The sequence below is a fragment of the Pseudopodoces humilis genome, chromosome 7 (genome assembly GCF_049639895.1).
Source record: "Pseudopodoces humilis isolate 2021_Gansu_Grassland_sample_001 chromosome 7, ASM4963989v1, whole genome shotgun sequence".
Lineage (NCBI taxonomy): Eukaryota > Metazoa > Chordata > Aves > Passeriformes > Paridae > Pseudopodoces > Pseudopodoces humilis.
The window spans coordinates 46,239,897-46,259,122 of NC_142206.1; the positions used below are offsets into that span (position 1 = coordinate 46,239,897).

At 36.6% G+C, this 19,226-nt stretch overlaps 1 protein-coding gene across 4 annotated transcripts in view; it reads left to right on the forward strand.

The window, feature by feature from the left end:
* Positions 1–18,541, forward strand: part of TDP1 (tyrosyl-DNA phosphodiesterase 1) — a 45,258-nt gene extending 26,717 nt beyond the window's left edge. For all 4 annotated transcript variants that reach the window (XM_088057593.1, XM_005520198.3, XM_088057592.1 and 1 more), the window contains exons 15-16: positions 7,033–7,147; positions 18,043–18,541. In XM_088057593.1, coding sequence (XP_087913719.1) covers positions 7,033–7,147; positions 18,043–18,116 — 189 coding nt within the window. In that variant the 3' untranslated portion in view covers positions 18,117–18,541. The remainder of the gene's footprint in view (positions 1–7,032; positions 7,148–18,042) is intronic.
* The last annotated feature ends 685 nt before the right edge of the window (positions 18,542–19,226 follow it).

Here is a 19,226-nt window from a genome sequence, read left to right on the forward strand (position 1 = left end):
GATATAGAATCATTGGCCACAACTTTCTGGCTGTCTTCACTCCCTTAGTTGTACTGGCATCAGTGTTCAGTGAATTCCTTTTCCCTTAAACCAGCTCAGACTGGCCAAAACAAAACAGGACAGGTTTTCAAAGTCATTCCATGAACCAGCTCAACATGGTCAAGTGAGGGCTAATGCAAGGAAGAAGTAGGAAGGATGAATATAAGGGGCAGAAATGTGAGTGGGGAAATGATATTGAGGTAACCTTCTTTTGGCCTGGTTTTGAAACCAGACCTTGCAGAGAATGATGGTTCATGAAGTTTTGGATAGAAAATAGGAATAAAGAGCGAAGGTCTGCGTAAGAAAAACACAATGTGCAGTATGAAGTAGAACCAAGCTTCCAGAGCTTTCCCTTTTTGTCACTCTGGTTACTTTAAAGTAGTCATTGTTGGGGGAGTAGAAGGCTTTACTTTATCATATCAAAGGAGTGCTCAAAACTCAGTGGTCAAAAGCAGACACTTGTGGAAAAGTATAAATGCCAGGCATTTATGTAGTAGTTTGTCCCTGCATATTTCATGACTTAGAAGCCTATTCTGTGAGCATCTCTTGTCTTCTCTTAAATGTCTGTAGGCTTTTGGCAGTCACAATCTGCTTTGGCTGAGTTTCACAATGTAATAATGTCACATGAAGCAGTGTTCTGAAAGTTACTCATTTGAAGTTTTTTTCTTCTTGCATTGAAAGATGCAAGAACCATGTGATCCCTAATCATCCTTTTCATACCTCTATTTCCAGACACCTTTATCTTTGTCTAGACTCAAGAGTTCTTATCCTGCTCAGTTTTTCCTAGAGGGGAATTCTCCCAGTTTCCTACATATTGATAATTAATTATGAGGACTGGCAACCAGAAGAGAACAAGTTACCTTAGTCACATGATATGATGTACGTGGGAGCAAAGCAGGGAGAAACACTGCAGCTGCTTTTCTTTCTTCACTGAGAAGTGCTTGTAGAGATTCTTGGTAACAAGGAGGTAATCAGACAATACTGATACTGGGCTTACGTACATGCAGTCATCTGATATTCAAGTTGCAGTGCTTAATTTTTTTAATTTCTTATGCATATGTCCTGCAGTGAACTCTACATGAAAAGTGCTTCTTTGATAATTTAGTCTGCTTGTCACACTAGATCATTGTGGTTTTAGAATGCTGTGTGGCAGAGTAGCTTTAAGTGAAGGTAACAGAGAACTGGGAATAGACTAAATTTTTTAGAAACAGAAAAGTTTGTTTACAGCTAAAGTGATGCAAAATATAAACTACATGAAGTGATTTGAAATATAACTGAGCTTTCCTAAGCCACAAGGGACTCACCATGCCCTAGCTATCAAAATGCTGATTTAATACTGCCAGTTTCTGATAGTTCTGTTTCTTTAGGTTATTTCATGCAGTTTTATCACAAAGTTCATGACACGTATTCTGGTAGAAGTTAAGACTTAGCATCATAGAATCACAGCATCATTTAGGCTGGAAAAAAAAACTTTAAAATCATATAATCCAACCATTAAAATATCCCTGGCAGTGAGGGAAATTGAACCCATGTCCCAGAAGAGATTGGAGCCTTAATCCAGCATCTGGGACTACTTGCCCACACTACCCTGCTGTATTTGCATAGCATGCACTTAATGTCACTTATCTTAAGAACTCCTCTATCTCTACAGTTAGTGCTTTCTATTTTCTGCTGAATACAAATTTGGAAGTGGATCGTTCCTCACTTGCTATCAGCTGACTGCCAGTTTTTGTCTTTTTTAAAAAATGCTTCCAGAATTATGCTTTGAGGTTGGGTCTTGGCCTGGTGTGCTAATACAGACTCTCAGAATTATGTTGAATGGTTGTTCTCAATACAGCAGCAGCTGTTATCATGTACAGTCCAGTGTTTAGGGAAAAATCAGCTGATGCTGGCATTAGATCACAAGCTTCTACTGAGTGAAAGATAATGTTCATGAGAAAGATTGTCCTGTGTTTGAACTACATTTCCCTTTCCATCTCTTTTTCTCACCTCCTACATCTACACTCTCTTTTTCAACTTGCTCTTTCAGCTGCTGGGGATTCCTTTCCAGAGGCTGAGATAAAGTACATCTTTAACAGGTAAAACATGTAGTGAGAACACAATGACCAAAAAGCATAGAGTTCGGGGAAGCATGTTCCGGTAATTAGTTTGTTTGAAAAATCTTGGAAGTGACTAATGGAAAGCCTTTTAAGTAAATGGTTCTTCCTCACAGCTTCTGTGTCTGATAAGATGCTAAGATAAATTGAGCTTGACCTGTACAATAGTATAAAAATTTGTGAAATACTTTAATCTTTTAGAGGTTTGTTGAATATGATACTGGCTCAGTCAGCTTTTAGAAATACAAGCTTAGAGAAATACAATAGATGCTATTAAACTGAAAACTTACCCATAGTTGCCTACCTAATGCTATCAAATCCTGCAATTATATCTAGATAATCAAACTCAGGCAACTAACAGCAGTATTTCAGATTCTGAAGTGCTGTATTTGATGGTGAATACTCTCTGGAGTGAAGTACTGTTTTGTAGTTGACTCTGGGGCTGGATGTATGAACTGAATCTGGATGAGAGAGCAGGCAGGCACTATTGCATGTGTTTTTCAGAAGTGAACTGCTTTAATTTTTGCTGCATTCAAATAACTGAGCCAGGCACCTTCAGTCATAGCTCAACTTACAGCAGAACCAAAATCAAGTCAGTTAAGCTCTTTGACTGTAACACAACATCCAAGGCAATGTAGTACCACTTTCTTCTTTGGTTTCTCTAGCTTTATATGAAGTCTTTGATCCCATGTAAAATAGAGTGGGAAAGCTAATACAATGCAAGTAAACTAAGATTTTATATGTCGACTTCAGGATGTTAAGCATTGCGTTAAGTGTTCACAGAACTGCCACAAGGTTTTCAAATTCCAGTGTTAAAGATGCCCAGATACTTACTTTCCAAACGAAAAAACTTTGGGTTCAGATACCTGAGACTATCACTGTGTGCTCCCTAAAAAAAAAATAAATCTTCTGATACAGTTGAATAAAGCACTCTTTTGAATAACTGCACCTAGTGTTGAGGAAGGATTTTGCTGTGTATTCTGCTGGCCACTGTGAAGTTCATGTGCATCCTTAATTCTCTGCTGCCCAAACTAGGAAGTTTTTAAGTAGTTTTGCCAAAGAGGACTATTTTTCTGTTTACTGGAGTTGGAAACAGTAGTCCCATAATCATCTAGTGGGATAATCAGGTGTCTCCTGTTAAAAGCTACTTCAGTAGGATCAAAATACTGTAATGGTATCAGTTTTAATTCCCACTTTAATAGGGCTAGCAATTCTTGCCTTTATCGTATATGATTTTTTTTTTTATAACCTGCAGTCTTCTTTGTGTTTGGGGCAAAAAAACTCAAAAGCTGGAAGGCAGTATTTTAAAAACTGTTAAGTTTCCCTTCCCCATTCTTCTCAATGACTGCTTTTTCAATGATATATGATGTGAAGGCACTAATAGAAGCCGTATCAGCACCTAAAGTTTCATAAGTACAAAAAAATTCTTTCCCAATTGAGATATGTGTTTATTAACATTTCAAAATGAATTGCTGTAAGCATCAGTCAAAGACCAAAATAAAGCTGCAGAGGGAAAAATTCTGAAAGAATAGAATATGGCTGAGGAAAACTTAAAAGTCAGACAAAATTATTTTAGGCAAGATCCTGCTGTTTTGTTTTTTGGAAATAGCAATGAGAGCTGTCAACAATCAGGAAATGCACAAAACAAAGTGTGTGACTTACTTCAATTTCTGTGTGAAGATCGACACATGAGTTATTTTTAAAAGCATGTGAATCTCCTCAGAGAGCCTTGTTAAAGAATGTATTAAACAAACTAGATGGTTACTCCAGGGTGTCTTGAGGAAAACTAAATGTCTTTTCTTAGATGAATATTTCCTGAATGGAAGATCTCTATAGGTTAAATTCTGACAGACAAATAAACCAGTTTTGGGACAAACTGGTGGAGTCAAGCAGCATTGGTGGACAGCATCAGAGTCTTTCAGAGGAGAGGAAAATATAATTGCTTAATACCGAGGAAGAACAAGACAAAGAAAAGCAAAGTTATAGAACAAAAGAAGGAAGCAAAATGCCTGAAAAGAAATGCTGAAGAAATAACAGACATGGAGTGTAGAAGATATTAAGCAGAAACAAAAATATTGCTAGGTTGAAGAAAATGATGGGTAACAAGGGGGGGAAAAAAAAAGCGAATGAAAAATGTCCTTGCTTTGTAGGTCGAGGCTGAAGTGGTTTTTTACACTGGGCTTTGTGATAGCAAGGATTTCACAAATGCCCAACTCAGATGGTGCCAGGCAGCAGCTTTGTAATTTTGGTGGTATTGAGGAGGCATATGAAGTTTATTGTAGCATAAGAACCATCTCACAATACAGCAGAGAAACCTTCTCTGCTGTTTTACATTTCTTCCGTAGGTGATGTAGAAGACAAGAGAGCTCACACAATGTCTGGGCAATCAGACCTCATCATATATGTCACATACATGCTGACAATTTAAATGTCATTTTGTGTATCTGGGAATACACATCACCCAGACCCTCCCAACAGCTGCAACCTGACTGCTGTGAGTTATGAAAAAATCTCATCACCACTTACAGAGTTCCTATTGTTTGTGAGCTATAGAATCCCTGGAATATTTCATGGTTTTTCCACTACAAATGATTATTTGCATTTTTACATTAAATTTCTACCAATACCTGAGTGATTCAAATTCATTGGAAGTAAGACTATACAACTTGATTGTTGCATTTTGTCTAAGTAATTATGATTTTTTTCCAGTCATTTTCAAACCCTTAGATGTTTATGAGCTTTAAAAAATAATCTTGCATATTTACATTGGTTTGTTTTGAACATAGCACTTGTTACCTCAAGGCTAAGCTCCACAAAATGCTGTAGCCTGGTTTTAATGAAGACTTGTCAAAATAGCTGACTTAAATGGTATAAGAAAGGGAAGTTCAAACTGGATTTTCTTTCACACAGTCCTTTAGCATTTGTTTGTTCTTTCATTTAAAAGGCAATGGCTTTTGCCTAATCCTTCTTAGTGTTTCTTAAATCATAACCTATAGTTTGCTCTTACTGTAGGTCATGAGACAAAAGATGTATATAGATTCCAAAGGAGATTCTTGAACAGACTTGCTAGAACTGCTGTTTGACATTGTCTTTGGCAGCTCTTAATTGTCTAGGTTGCTGTTCTTCTTGAATATTGAAGAAAAAGGCACGAGGCTGCCTTGATTCCCATGCTTTTTTTGGTCATGTGGATGTTGCTGTCTCCAACTTAGAATGGTAACATTGTGTAAAACTTCAGTCAAGAAAGACTTGCAGTGTTTTATATAGATGGGACTCTCCATTCAGGTAGTGTGTGTGTTTGAATATTTGAATACCACAGGATATTTAGTGGTAACTAGAATACTTGATTGTTCTGTCACAAAACAGTAATGCTGTAAAACTCAGACTGCTGGACCACAGAGCTTGAATAAAGTGTAAATTAATATTTGGACATGAGCTGATGATGTGTACTCACAGCCTGGAAAGCCAGTTGTGTCGTGGGCTGCATCCAACACAGCGTGGCCAGCAGGGCAAGGGAGGGGATTCTGCCCCTCTGCTCTGCCCTGGTGAGATCCCACCTGCAGTGCTGCATTCAGCTCTGGGGTCCCAGCACAGGAAGGACCTGTTGGACTGAGTCCAGAGGAGAGACATAGAAATGGTCAGAGCTGGAGCACCTCTCCTATGAGGAAAGACAGAGAGAACTTGGGACACTTTAGCCTGGAGAAGAGAAGGCTCCAAGGAAATTTTATTGTGGGCTTATAAGAATGATGGGGACAGATTTTTTTATATAGGAGCTGTAGGGACCGGACAAGGGGCAGTGGTTCTAAACTGGAAGAGGGTACATTTAGACTAGATGTGAGGAAGAAATTCTTTACTGTGAGGGTAGTGAAACATTGGCACAGGTTGCCCTGAGAGGTGGTAGATCCCTGGGAACATTCAGGATCAGGCTGGGTGGGGTTCTGAGCAACCTGCTACTAGTGGAAGATGTCCCTGCCCAGTGTACAGGGATTGAACTAGATGACCTTTGAAGATCCATTCCAACCCAAACTATTCTATGATTTTAGAAAGATAAATAGTTGTCAGTAATATCTTATAAATAAAAAAACTTGATAGTCTTTATATTTCTAGTCTGTTCTAATCAAACTGTATTTGATTGACAGTAAGCTATTTGAAATCTCAGAACTAAGAGATTTTGCTTTTGTCTAACTCACTACAGTTGGGATCCAATTCCTCTGGAGAAGTAGCTAAGCAATACCATCTGCCCAAGTTACTTGAATTGCTTTAAATCTCTCTGCCTTTGTACTGTATTGCATTTTTTCTTTTTGTAATCCTTAACCTTGTTTGACAGTAATGCTGTCATTCTAATATAAGTGTAGTCTTTGAAGTTTTAGTGCAAGCAGTTTCAAATCTTCATCAATTTTTTTTGTATATGTGGATGATGTTACCCAAGATGTCTGAAAAGCACAGATTTGGAGACTTGCTTCTATAACACAAAGTGGTTTCTCGTTTAGTCTGTGAAACATACTGAGCATCTAATTAATGTGGTCAGGATGAAACTAAGCAGCAAAGAGAAATTTCTAGAAGCTTTTCACTTCAGTTAAATATTAAATGCTGAAGGAGTTCACCTAGTGAACATGAAAATACATTGGTATATGTGTAAGGGCTTGAGGAGACAGAACATATCCAGTATGGACCCACACGTGAGGCCAAGCCAATGGATGCAAAAAAAAGAGAAAAGCTGAAATAGTAGAAGAGAAGCTGAGTTTTTAAGACATGAAGGTGCTTCATGAAATATCTTAGTAAAGGAGGCAAAAGGTTTTGTTCATTAAAATAGCTCACTGAGAAAACATCTATCGTAGATTAAGTTTGTCTTTTTCCTCAGAAACTAATAAATCTTCTGTATTTTTCCCTTCTTTCATAGGGATTGGACAGAGGTTACTTTCATGTAGGACAGAAAAAGCTGCCAGAAAGGAAAGATTCAGCAGCATATTTTCCTGTACCTTATGACTTGCCACCAGAACAGTATGGAAGCAAAGGTAAGGTGTAACTTTGGAAGAAAAGTACATTCTACATGAAGCAAGCTAATTGAGTAACTCTGAGTCAATTGAATACTGCTGTGTTCCAAAGATTTATTTTGACTGTTTAGTGATGTGATTGTATGTGATTTGGTATCAGTTCTATGTTCTGCTTGTGACTTCAAAGAAAGCAACTATAAGGTTCTTTATTCTAATATTTTTCTTTATAGTTTAAGTTTTGGATCAATAACTTCAATGCTAGTTTATATTCCTCTTTTGTGTTTCTTTTATGCTTTAAGAAAATAGATATTCTTTATGGAATCAAAATGGTTTTTTACAGAACTAATAGGGGAGGGAGTGTTGAAAAGGGAATATTTGGAAGAGAGCAGTCATGAGCTAAAAACAGCCCTCTGGAAGTGGAATGTGAAACAAATACTCTAGTGCAAATGTGAAAGAATTGCTGTAAATTAGAAGAAAGAAAAGCTGTTTTTGCTCCATTCTGTATTTCATAGGTTATATTTCATAATACTTGAAGAGGTGTACAAAATCTCAACTGTCTCAGTTTGAGATCATCTCTAGAACATGCAAATTGGGAAAGTGATAAGTGAGTGTGGCTGTGGGGTGATGGCTGAAAAATATAAAAATATATTGAGGATAATGTTGATGTGCAACCTGCAATATTTGGGGAGAGGAAATTTTTATCTTTTTGTCCTTAAAGCTAATGTCAAAAGATTGTAACTAACTTCCTTTTTGAGAAGCCTTGATCTAAGAAAGACAGCATCTAGAACAGAGCTTGAAATAGGAGTAACACAGATAATTTAAAGAAACGAAAATATTTCAATAAATCTTTGAACTAATGAATGATGTGGGGAGAAAGAACATATAAAAACTTAGAAGTTCAATAGACTTTATAGTAGAGTCTTACATAGTAAATAAAAGTGAAGGCACAGGGTGATTGAAACTCTGCTGCAGGATCAGACTGTGAGCTTGATGCTTCTTCCTGTAGTTGAAGTAAGATGGTTTCACCAGCATATTCTACATTAGGTGACCTGTAGTAAACACCAACCATGAGGCTTCCTCTGTTGGCTTGAGCTCTGGTTTTTTACCTGTACACTTTCACTCATCACTGCTTTTCAAACACAACTCTGTGCAGTTAATCCACATTTTTCTATATGTTGGAAAGCCCCCCATCTTCCTTCTTTCTGGACAGTTTGTAGCCATGGATTGATGTATCATGTGATACAGGCCACCGAGTCTCAATGATACTGATTAAATCTTTCTAGCTGTGCAGTGGCTCCTAGCTCCTGTTTGGTATCCATGCTGCGTGCATTGGTGTAAAGCCGTGACAGCTAGGCTGTTGTTTTTTAGAGGAGCAGGCCCTAAGTGCTTTGCAGCATTTCACAGGTATTTTCCTGTTGGTTCCTAATGCAGCAGCAGCAGCCCTTGGCTCCTGTGTGTTTCTCAAAACTCCATCTTCTTCCACTACTACATCTAGACTAAACCCCTTACTTGAATTTCTGGCCAGCTTGTTGGCAAAGAGGCACACAGCCCACTTACACAGGTGAATCTCTTCAGCTTCCAACAAGCCTGGCTTCTCACCATTAGACCCATGGCCATACAAGTCCAAACCTTAAATACAGCTACACTGTCAGGCATTTACCTCCTCAGTATTATGCATGTTCTGTAGCTTCTGGAAGGATGGATTGTTGTGCTCTAAGAGCTTACTACTTACCTAAAAGACCTTAAGTGGTTTTAGTTTTTCCAGAGAAAAATACTGGTCCGATGTAGAAATGATAATGCAAACTGTTTTGCTGTTTGATTCAGTATAAAAGACACTGTCTGACTACTGTTAATGTCATGTCAGGGAGTGGAGGCAGGGATTGGGCTTATGAGCTAAGGACAGAGTAGGAATATACTACAGCTACATCAACTGGCTGTTGTGCTCTGGGATATGTATGCACTGTCTGCTTGTTAACCAATGCTTAAACTGATGGGTTTAGGAAGATTTTTCTAAGAGGTTATACTTAAATTTTTGGAGATTTTAAAACAAAGATTAACAGAGTCCATGTGTGTTCTCAAATGTTTCATATACTATCTTCCTTTTGCATAAATTTGCTTGTATAGTTCATATTGTCCTTGGTTTAATTCCAACATTTAGCCCGTTTTGTCAGTGAATTTTATGCATATTTTAACTAAATGTAAAGATTTTTTTCCAAATAAGTTTTTTCACTTTCTGCATGGAAAACTTACTTCTCTAGAGAACCGGTTTGACTTTCTCTGGTGATATGTGCAGAATTCAGGTTGTCTAGGCTTTGGCAGTGGAAATGAAGTCAGATGCCTATGCTCTTTCATATATCTTTCCTGAATATTCTGTTTCAGTTTGTCAGCCTCTTGGTGGAAAAGATGTTGAAAGAATTCCCATGTTGAGGGATGGACTCATAAAATAATCTGTCCTTAACAATACAGTTGTCAACTCCCAAACTCTCTGGAGTGTGATATAAATAGATTTATTTTAATAAAGTCTTGAGAAGCAAAAATGCAAGTAATTATCCTTTCCCCAAAGAAACCATATTGACTGATCCTTATAATTGAAGGAGAAAAGGCTCTGGGGGATTTTCCATGAGCTCAGATTCTCTAACCATGGGAAAACAAAGTATGCTTTCATATAATCAGAAAAGTCCTGTTAGGGGCAGGAGGAAGGAGTAGTGGGAAGAATAGTAAAGAGATGGTCAGGAGCAGGGCCATGCATTTGTTACAAAGTTCTACTTGGAAGATTCCAAAATTTAACAAAATATATTGTTTTTTCCTGTACTTGTACAAATTCTAATAATGGTTCAGATATGATTAGAGGGTTCTATTATTATATAATGTAAAAAAATGAAAGAGAAGTGGTTTCCTCGTTTGTGGAAATAATTTAATTGCAGAGATTCTTTGTCATTCTGTCACAAAGGCTTTCTGTCATACTGATTGCTTTTTATCATATTGGAAAGGACTTCAGCATGAAAATGGTTACAGTGAAATAAAGGCATATTGAAAAGTAATAAAATAGATCTCAGGACATACAATGATAAACTTAGCAGTAAATGATGTAAGTAACTTTTCTCAGCCATAATAATTCATGAGGTTGATCCACAACCTTTTAAAGTCCATTAAGTTCAATAGTAATGAAATAATTTGGCCTCTGTCCTACTTTTCTTGCACCAATATAACAGGGAGAAAAAATATTAAAAGGTCTTATCCTACCTTGCCTGCTTTGCCTCATTATTCAGTCGGTTTCATTCTAAAACTCAAATTTTAGGCAAAACGGAAAAATAGGATCACTTGGAGAAAAATCCATAAAGATTTTCTTCCTGGTTTTCTTCCAAAGATTTCTAAGGAGTGTAAGTTGAGATCATTATGAGATAGATAGATAACTTACTGGATTTGTATTGGTTTTCTCTCCTAGAGATGGATTGTCCCTCACTGAAACACAGTCATTGGCTTACCTGCACTCATTGAAGGGCTCATTGGTGTTAAGATGTCACCAGTAGGGAAGTTATAATATGATGCATATTTAAAATTCTGCCATTACTTTCATTTAGTTTCCAGCTGTATTTCAGACTTACATGGAGACATATTGTACAATACATGAACAGGTAAACTCTACCTACTTCTGCCAGCCCGAGTCATTTGATCTCCCTGAAGCAGATGAATAGTAGAATTTACCTGAGTTTCAAACCAGAGCTGGTAGTAGCATAGGAACCTGAAGTTGCAGTGGGTAGTTTGTAAGATTTCATCTGTGGGAGAAATCAAACCAGAAATATTTTAAATAGCTTATTTTGACTACATAGGATGATTAAAAAAAAAATCAAAGCTACCCACAAACACTATAATGCTTAGAAAAGTATGTTTGGACCTAAAAATATCTAGAAAATGATTATATAATCAATTAGCTCAATGAATAGTGAATCTATGGCTTGTATGTATTGTAAAATACATTGTTGTAGTATAGTGCACTATTTTGGGCTTCATTTGGTGCTTTTCCTAGTGAGTTTCTAGTTATAGATAAGTGATGAGATTTATGTTTAATTGGCTCTGGTTTGCCCCTTTGTTATGGAGACTTCAGCAAGTGAAACATTTTTCTGCATTATTATTCTGTCAGATTTTAGATTTATTAATCAGGTGTACTTGTTGCAGAACTTTTAAGTGCTATTGAAAAGGGGATGAATTAAAAAATATATCTATCAGCAGTTCTTTGAGCTATGACTGGGTTATAAGCAGGAATTTATAAAAGCTTTTTCTGAGCTCTTAGTTAAAAATGCTCTGAAACTTCTTAAACCCTCTAGAAGAGAACCCTATAAAATAGTGGGGTGAATGAGTTCTAATAATCAAGTTGTTTCTCATTTAATTTTCTCTTAAGTGTATATATTCAGATCAAAGAAATAAATTATTAGTTGATTAGTAGTATATAGAACATAAATGTGTATGCAAGAAAATAAGGTTCCAGCTCAGTTGAGATGAATCTAGAGTGAAGTTATATATTAGTCTAATTTATAAATTAGTCTCTGTACATGCTAATTACATGAATTACCTTAGATGTTTTGCCCTTCATTGAAGATTTATTTTCTGAACAATTCCCAAAACTTGTAAAAATGTATTAAGATGCATTTCATTATGTCCCTGTGGGAAAATCTATTTTACCCTTGGTAACTGGGGGCTAAAGCTGTCATCTCATGCTGGAAAAATGGTGAGGAGGCTGCAAAAAATGGTGGGGAAATGAGATGAAAATTATCTTTAATACAAGTTCAGGCATTGTGCAGAAATTGACAGTCCACTTAATTCATTAGTTCTCTAGCTGAAGTTTTCAACCTCTGACAGCTGTGATTTCGTTAAGGATGCACATAACGATCTTTAACATTGCTCACAAGAACAGCTTGCTCTCCCTTTTGAAGGGCCCTGTTCAATGTTCCATTGCCACACTTACATGGAAAAGCAAATTGACCTTCTTGTTGTAACTTCAGATATTCAGTGCTTGTTATTTTGTCTGATTTTCAACGAGTGGGAATTGGGAGTATGGTGAAATTACATTTGGTAAATATTTATAATGATTTCAGGAAACTATAGTAACACTGCATCTCATTTATTACATACAGCGTGTTGTGCTGGATAAAAGGAAGAAAGACTTTATGGCATATATTTGCCTCCAGCTCTGGCAGGCTTAGGTATTTGTGTTTAACCTGTTACCTAAAGAGCAGAAAGAATTTTCATCTATCCTGCTTTGTTCTAGTGGCACAATGCTTAAAAGTAGGGATCAGTGTTTTGTCCAGCAGAGCTATAGGAATTCTTTGTTACTCTGAGCTCCCTCACAGGGTCTTGTTGTATCCTCAGGAGGTCATATAAATTCTGGGAAAATGTCACTGTATGTGGTCTCTACCTTTCTCTCACCTTTGTTTCTTGTTCTGTGTTCTAGAATGCTCAACTACTTTCTCTGACAAGTAGTTAACATATTTTTAAAGAAATTAAGATAGAAGACTTCCGGGAAAGTAATATTTTTCAGTAACCACCTTTTTTTTCCTAATTAACGTTGCATAACTGCTTGAAACCTGTATACTTTCTAGGGTAAAAGAACTTCCACTTTCTAGGTGAAAGAACTAGACTAGAAATGTCCTGTATGAATTTTTAGAGAACTTCAGTATGGTGCCTAATATAGTACAAAGTCTAAGAAAATAGCCTTTCTTCTTAGTAGATGACAACTAGAAGCTAGTCCAGTTTCTAGTGATTTTTAATACATTGAACAGAAAATATTTCACTTATTTAACATTCAGAGCAATGGTAAATATAAATCAGAGTATGTTTAGAAGTTTAGTTTTCAAATTTTCAAGCAACAAGTTTATACTGTCATTGTAAATCATAGCCCAGAGTGAGGAAGCCAGGGTTGGAACCAATTTCATCCATCTCAGTTTCGTTCCTTGGCAGAACCAAAAGCATTATTATTTATTGGTAAACCTGCACTTTGAGACTGAAGCTCTCATAATGCAGCTTGACATCAGAAACTGCCTCAGAGGACCTCCCAGAGTCCAAGTGTAACATTTGAGTACACTTGTTCTCATCTGCTTATAATGATTGTGAAGAAATTAACACTTTGCATGAGAAGGAACTCAAGTTCCAGAGTCACTATTTAGTTTTGTGTAATGTTGTGATCTGACTGAAGACTTGAAGGCCAGAAGGAACCACTTGATTGTCTGATTTGCCACATGATACTTCTTTGAGCTCAAAGCTTATGCTTGGCTAGGGGAGATTGCTTCAGATTATTAGGTGAGTGCACTCTCATGAGATGGCAGATTCACCAGATGGTTGGTATTTTGCTTCAACAGTTGGTCAATTCAAGAATTTTAAAACGCAGTTTGGCTTGTGTATTCTTTTTCAGGGCAGATGTATGATGCTCAGTCTAGTTTTGGAACTTATGTGATTTGAGCCATCTTGTACAGAATGCAAGATTGGTAGTTGAAGTCTGAGGAAATTAACAGTATGACATCCTGACACATCAGAGTTAAGTTTGCACAGAGGACTTTTACCTGGGCATTTTTCCTTCAGACTATTTCTTCACAAATGCTTTAAATTCCTAGCACAAAGGAGTTATGTTATGCATTATTATATTATGCAGCATATTATTATTATTATATTAATATCAATAATATTAATATAAATACTATAAATGTTAAAATATTAAATATATTAATGTTTATATATTAAAGAAATAATAATATTAATGTATTATTTAATCTATTAATATGATATTATGATATTATTATATTATATATAAATATATATTATATTATGATATATAACATTATTATATTATGTTATATTATGCAACATTACTTGCATGTTTCCTGGCTGCAGAGAATAACATGAATATTTTACATCTGGCAATTTTGAAATAAAGAATAAGATCATTGCTATTCTGATGTGACAAAGGACCTCATTAATTTTTAGTAGACAACATCTGTTCCATGCAACATGTACATTATTAACTCTTTTCACATTGCTGTTTTGAGCAATTGCAATTGATCACCTCCAATAGCTGAGCAGCAGAAGGCCATTTGTGGGCAGCACATCTTTAGGGCAAAGCATTTAAAGAATTAAAAAAATAATTCTAGTAGCTGACAGTACTACTCAGTATCTAGATAAATAAATCTTATAGATACATCAATCTCCTGAAGGCCTCTGTAGTTAACCAGCAGATTTAGTCTGTCATAATTAAAAAGACTATCACAAAGCTCAATGTGTCAATGATACGAAGATGAATAAAACCTATAGACCAGCAGTACGATTTAAGAGTTCCTTGAAAGGGAAGCTGAAAATTATCTAGTCTGGTATTTAGGAATCACGCACACAATAGCCTGTCTTCCTTAGCAAGATATCATTATAAATAAAATTTCTTTTGTCTTTAATAGTGCTCAGATTTTTATTTTCTTGTAGAATCTTTTTAATGAGTACTGTGACTTTATTGTATAACATTTTTGTTGTATAACATTATCTTCTCATTGAGCTCCCATCATCACATCTCAGTTGCAATATTGCAATTATCTCTCTTACCAATACAAGTTGCTTGCTGTAGTTGAGGAATTTCTCTTCATTTGTGATTTAGATATTACACAGTTTAATGACTGAGAAAATCATCTGTTGTGTGGAGGGAACTTGAAACTTCTAATTCACAAGTATATCAAGGGGTTTTTTATAACAATTTGGGGGAGGTTTCAGAGAAGTTCAAAATACTTTTTTTTTTTTTTCCCCTCAGCACTTTGAGAAACAAAGTAAATCCAGTGTTTGAAACTGTAGTTCTGGGTTATTCTTTTTTTTCCCCCAAACTCTAGTGGTCATTGTCTTGGCCTTCAGAAATTTTCACTTCATTTGTGAATATTCATACAGATCCCACATCTATTCCCCATCTGCCTTTCCTCCTTCTTGAGCTCTTTATGATTTTTGCATTGAGAAGAACAAGATTAGTTCATTTTCAAATGCCATGCTCATCCAGAGGGAGGGGACAAGAGAGACTGAAGTGTGCACTTTTTGCAAACACTTAAGGAAGAACTTTCCAGATTCATGCAGCAGGGAGTGAGTTTGCTATGTATATGTAGAAGGACTTGAAGAAGTCTGGTTATTTGTAACCTTTCTATATATGTGAATACTTACTGCTTTTAAGCTACCTTTTTCAATTAAGTAGAAGTAAGAATCTAGTCTCTGGGTTTAGAAGTCAACCAGGAATTCTCTCATCCAGATCTCCACTCAGTGCACAAGACACCCATAGGAAGAGGATCACAAAGGTGCTTTCATTATGTTTTATACTTTACTATTCAGTTGCATGTTCCTGGTTTTGACTGTACTGCCACCTGTCATATTTATGAGAACATGAAGGCTTGAGCTGGCCTGCCAGCATGGATTCTTTGAGTGATACTCAAGGTGTTACTCAAAAAGAACTTGTCTTGTTCTCCAGAGCCTCTCTATCTTTAAGTAAAATGTAGTAGTCTATTCAGTTGTGAGAGAATGTTCAAAAATCTGAGTATAACTGAAATAGTGTTCCTCCTGAGCTTTCATGTAGTGTTTAAGTAGCAATAGGACTGGAATGGCCCCATTTATTTTACTGATTGCTGAGTCTGCTGCTGGAATTTTGCTGGTTGTAAATGAGGCCAGAGCGAAGCTGTGGTACCGACCTAGTAGATAACACTAACTCCAGTGAGGTGCAGTTGAGACAAAGTTGGCATATCAGAAATGAAGCACTGATCTTGAAATGTGTGGAAGGTAAGTATGTTAAGGACACTTCAAAAATTATTTAATGGGGCTTTTGTTTCCTCCCCTCCAAGAAGATCAAAGGAATTAACTTTGAGAAGCTTGGCAGTCATTTTCATGTGCAACAGCAAGCAGCTACCATCATATGGTATACGTTCACAGTCGTTGTCTTTGTCTTGCTGATACAGATACTGTTAAAAGTGATGAATAATTTTAAATTGAACCTGACATTTTATAAATAACTGAATTATAATTTGTATCAGCAGTAGTTCTACACATGACTTACTGTAATAGTGTCAGCTGTTCTATAAAATTAACAGTATCCCATTAATGGAACAAAGTTCAAATACAATAGTCCAAAGTACAATAATAGCTACCTTGAGCAAATTTTATTTAGATAGCTACAATTAGAAAGAACTAAATTAGATATTGAGGCCTCTCAGCATGCTTTAAGGGGGTGACTGAAGTTATTTCTGTACATCTTAAGTTTGCCCGCATGTTTTGCTGAATTAAGCAGAGTAACTGCCAGATGGTAGGGAAGTAGGGAAGATGGATAGATCTAAGCTGCATAATGTGCTCTTGAGTGACAGATTCCAGTGCTTGAGTGGGATTGGATTTATTCTGATGTCACAGATAGAGGTCAGTGTTCAAATCTGAATGTATTTTTGAATTCCTTTTCCCAACATTTGCTTTATTCTGTACCCATTTTTTTAACTGTTAATGCTTACTATCTGGTAAGGAATTCACCTAAAATACAAAAAGTACACATGGGTCTCCAGCAGGGGACTGATAAAACAAGCTTAGGGAAATAATGGTGCTACTCTTTTTTTCTTTTTAAGAGATGACTTAAACTCTAGATACCTTGCAGTTGAGCCAGAAAGATAAGTGGTATCATTTCTTCTGGTTTCTGATGCTTTTTATTTTTATATGCTTTGAAATCAGCTGTCCACTCTAACAAAAAATGAACCAACTACCCAACTGCTCTCTTCCTTCTGTAAACAGACACATTTTAAAACATTTGCATAGTTGGGATATGTTTTACTGCAATGTACAGAACTGCAGTATGAGAATTAAGGACACTCTAGAAGCGAGTAATGAGTACTTAGCAGCAACGGTCCCTCTGCCCCACGTTTAATTGCTGTGGTACTTGTCACAGTGTGCTGTTGTGTAATTTATATAACCTTTCATTTTCTTTCTTTCTCTCCTTGCTACAGTTGTTCTCACTTCCTCTATTGTCAGAGTTGTCATTGGATCCTGTAAATTTAATATTGGATAAAAGTAATCTCAATCAGTAGCTATTCCTGTCATCCTTGATACAATTCAGTTTAATCTACATATATATATTACAGATTAATGTCATTGCATTCCTTCAGGGCTCATTTTCTACATGGAGAGAAGAAACAAGCTAGATTTATATCAATTTCTTAATTGAGAAAACTCACTGAAAAAACGGTTAAAGGAATTTTCACCTTTTCAGTAGGAGTAGCCTGCAAGAAGTAGAATAATACCTTGGATTCATAGAACAGCTGCATTTCTGCCACATGTAGGTAGGAGGTAGGGCACAGAGCAGGTTGCAGCGCTAGCAGCTAACTCCTGGTGTACTGCCTTTCCTCTTTCCCAAGATTGGAAAGAGCTGCTGTATTCTGAGAAGTGGGAGGGAGCTGTGGTGCAAACCTGTTGCTCATCTGAAGGTGTAACATTTGAAAAACTGAGGTGTCTTTCTGAAGTACTGAATTCTTACTGTCTCTGTGGAAAATATTAATAAGTTACAGTGCTTATTTATAATTCCATTGAGTTAAGAGAGATGCAGCACAAAACTTGCTGGCACTAGACAAACCAAATTTGGCTGCATTACTGTACTTGTATATTGTCCGAAATGCAATTCTTATACATCTGGTGAGCATGTTGGGTTATAACTATACTTTAAATATCTGGGGGGAAAGCAAAGCCTTTTCAAAACTCTGTATCTTCCAGTTAAAAAAAAATTTACCAAAAATTTCCACTAAACTGAAATTGCACATAATGTTATCTGAAAATCAGTGGGAATTTTGACTTTCTGCTTCCTCCAAAGGAGAAAGAGGATGAGAACCAAATTTTGCATTTGATAAATTGATTTGTCATGAGTATGTTTTTGTTTTGATTTACAGATCAGCCGTGGATTTGGAATATTCCTTACACTGATGCCCCTGATACACATGGAAATATGTGGGTTCCATCATAAATATTTCCAGTACTCTGTGATGTTCCACTTGCTGACACTGAGCCTGCCGTGCTACTTGCAAAAACTCCTTGTTTCTGTTCTGTAATCTGTAATGTCTGCTATAATGGCTAATTTGTAGTTGAAACATTAAAATGTTAATAAGGGAGAGATTTTTGGAGAATCTATAACCGTATTATTACAAGTGAACCTTCTTTTTTGAATACCTTTTTATATGCTTTTTCTTTACTGTGGTTCCTAATATAGTTTTCAAGATGAGAACTGTTCTCAGAGAGTCTCTCTGAATTTTTAGCTGTAATTAATTTAAAAATTACTGTTCTGTGAGACTGTCAGTTCTTCCAGTAACTTCTTCCAGTTATTCCAGTAACTGGAATAAAAGTTGTTATATGTAAAATTCAAATAAAAATAAAGGCAATCTTGTTAATATATCCTTTGTTCTGTCTTCTAAATGTGTACATCTCAGATTGGGTTGGGACTTGTATCTTGCAAGTGTACTACCAGGTGTTCTGTAAAATCAGTGGCATTCCATTAATGGAACACATTGCTTGTATCAAAAATAGTGTGGCCAGCAGGACCAGGGCAGTGATTGTTCCCCCATACTCAGCCCTTGTGAGGCCACACCTCGAGTGCTATGTCCAGTTCATGCTGTGTCCAGTGCTGTATCCCTCATGACAAGAAAGACATTGAGGGGCTGGAACATGTCCTGAGTAGGGCAGTGGATGGAGCTGGTGGAGGGTCTGGAGCACAAGTTGTCTGAGGAGTAACTGAAGAGCTAGGAATATTTAGTATGGAGAAAAGGAGTCTCAGTGGAGAATTTACTGTTTCTACAATTACCTGCAAGGAGGTTGTAGCCAGGTGGGAATCAGCCTCTTCTCCCAGGTAACAAGCGAGGGGTCAAGAGGAGCTTTAAGTTTCACCAGGGAAGGTTTAGATTGGATATTAGGGAAAAATACTTCACTGAGGGTTGATAGACATTGGAGCAGACTGCCCAGGGACGTGGTGGATGTATTAAAAGATGTGTGGATGTAACACTCAGTGGTATGGGTAGAGTTGGTAGTATTTTGCTAATGTGTGGACTAAATCATCTTAAATCACAGAATCACTAGGTTGGAA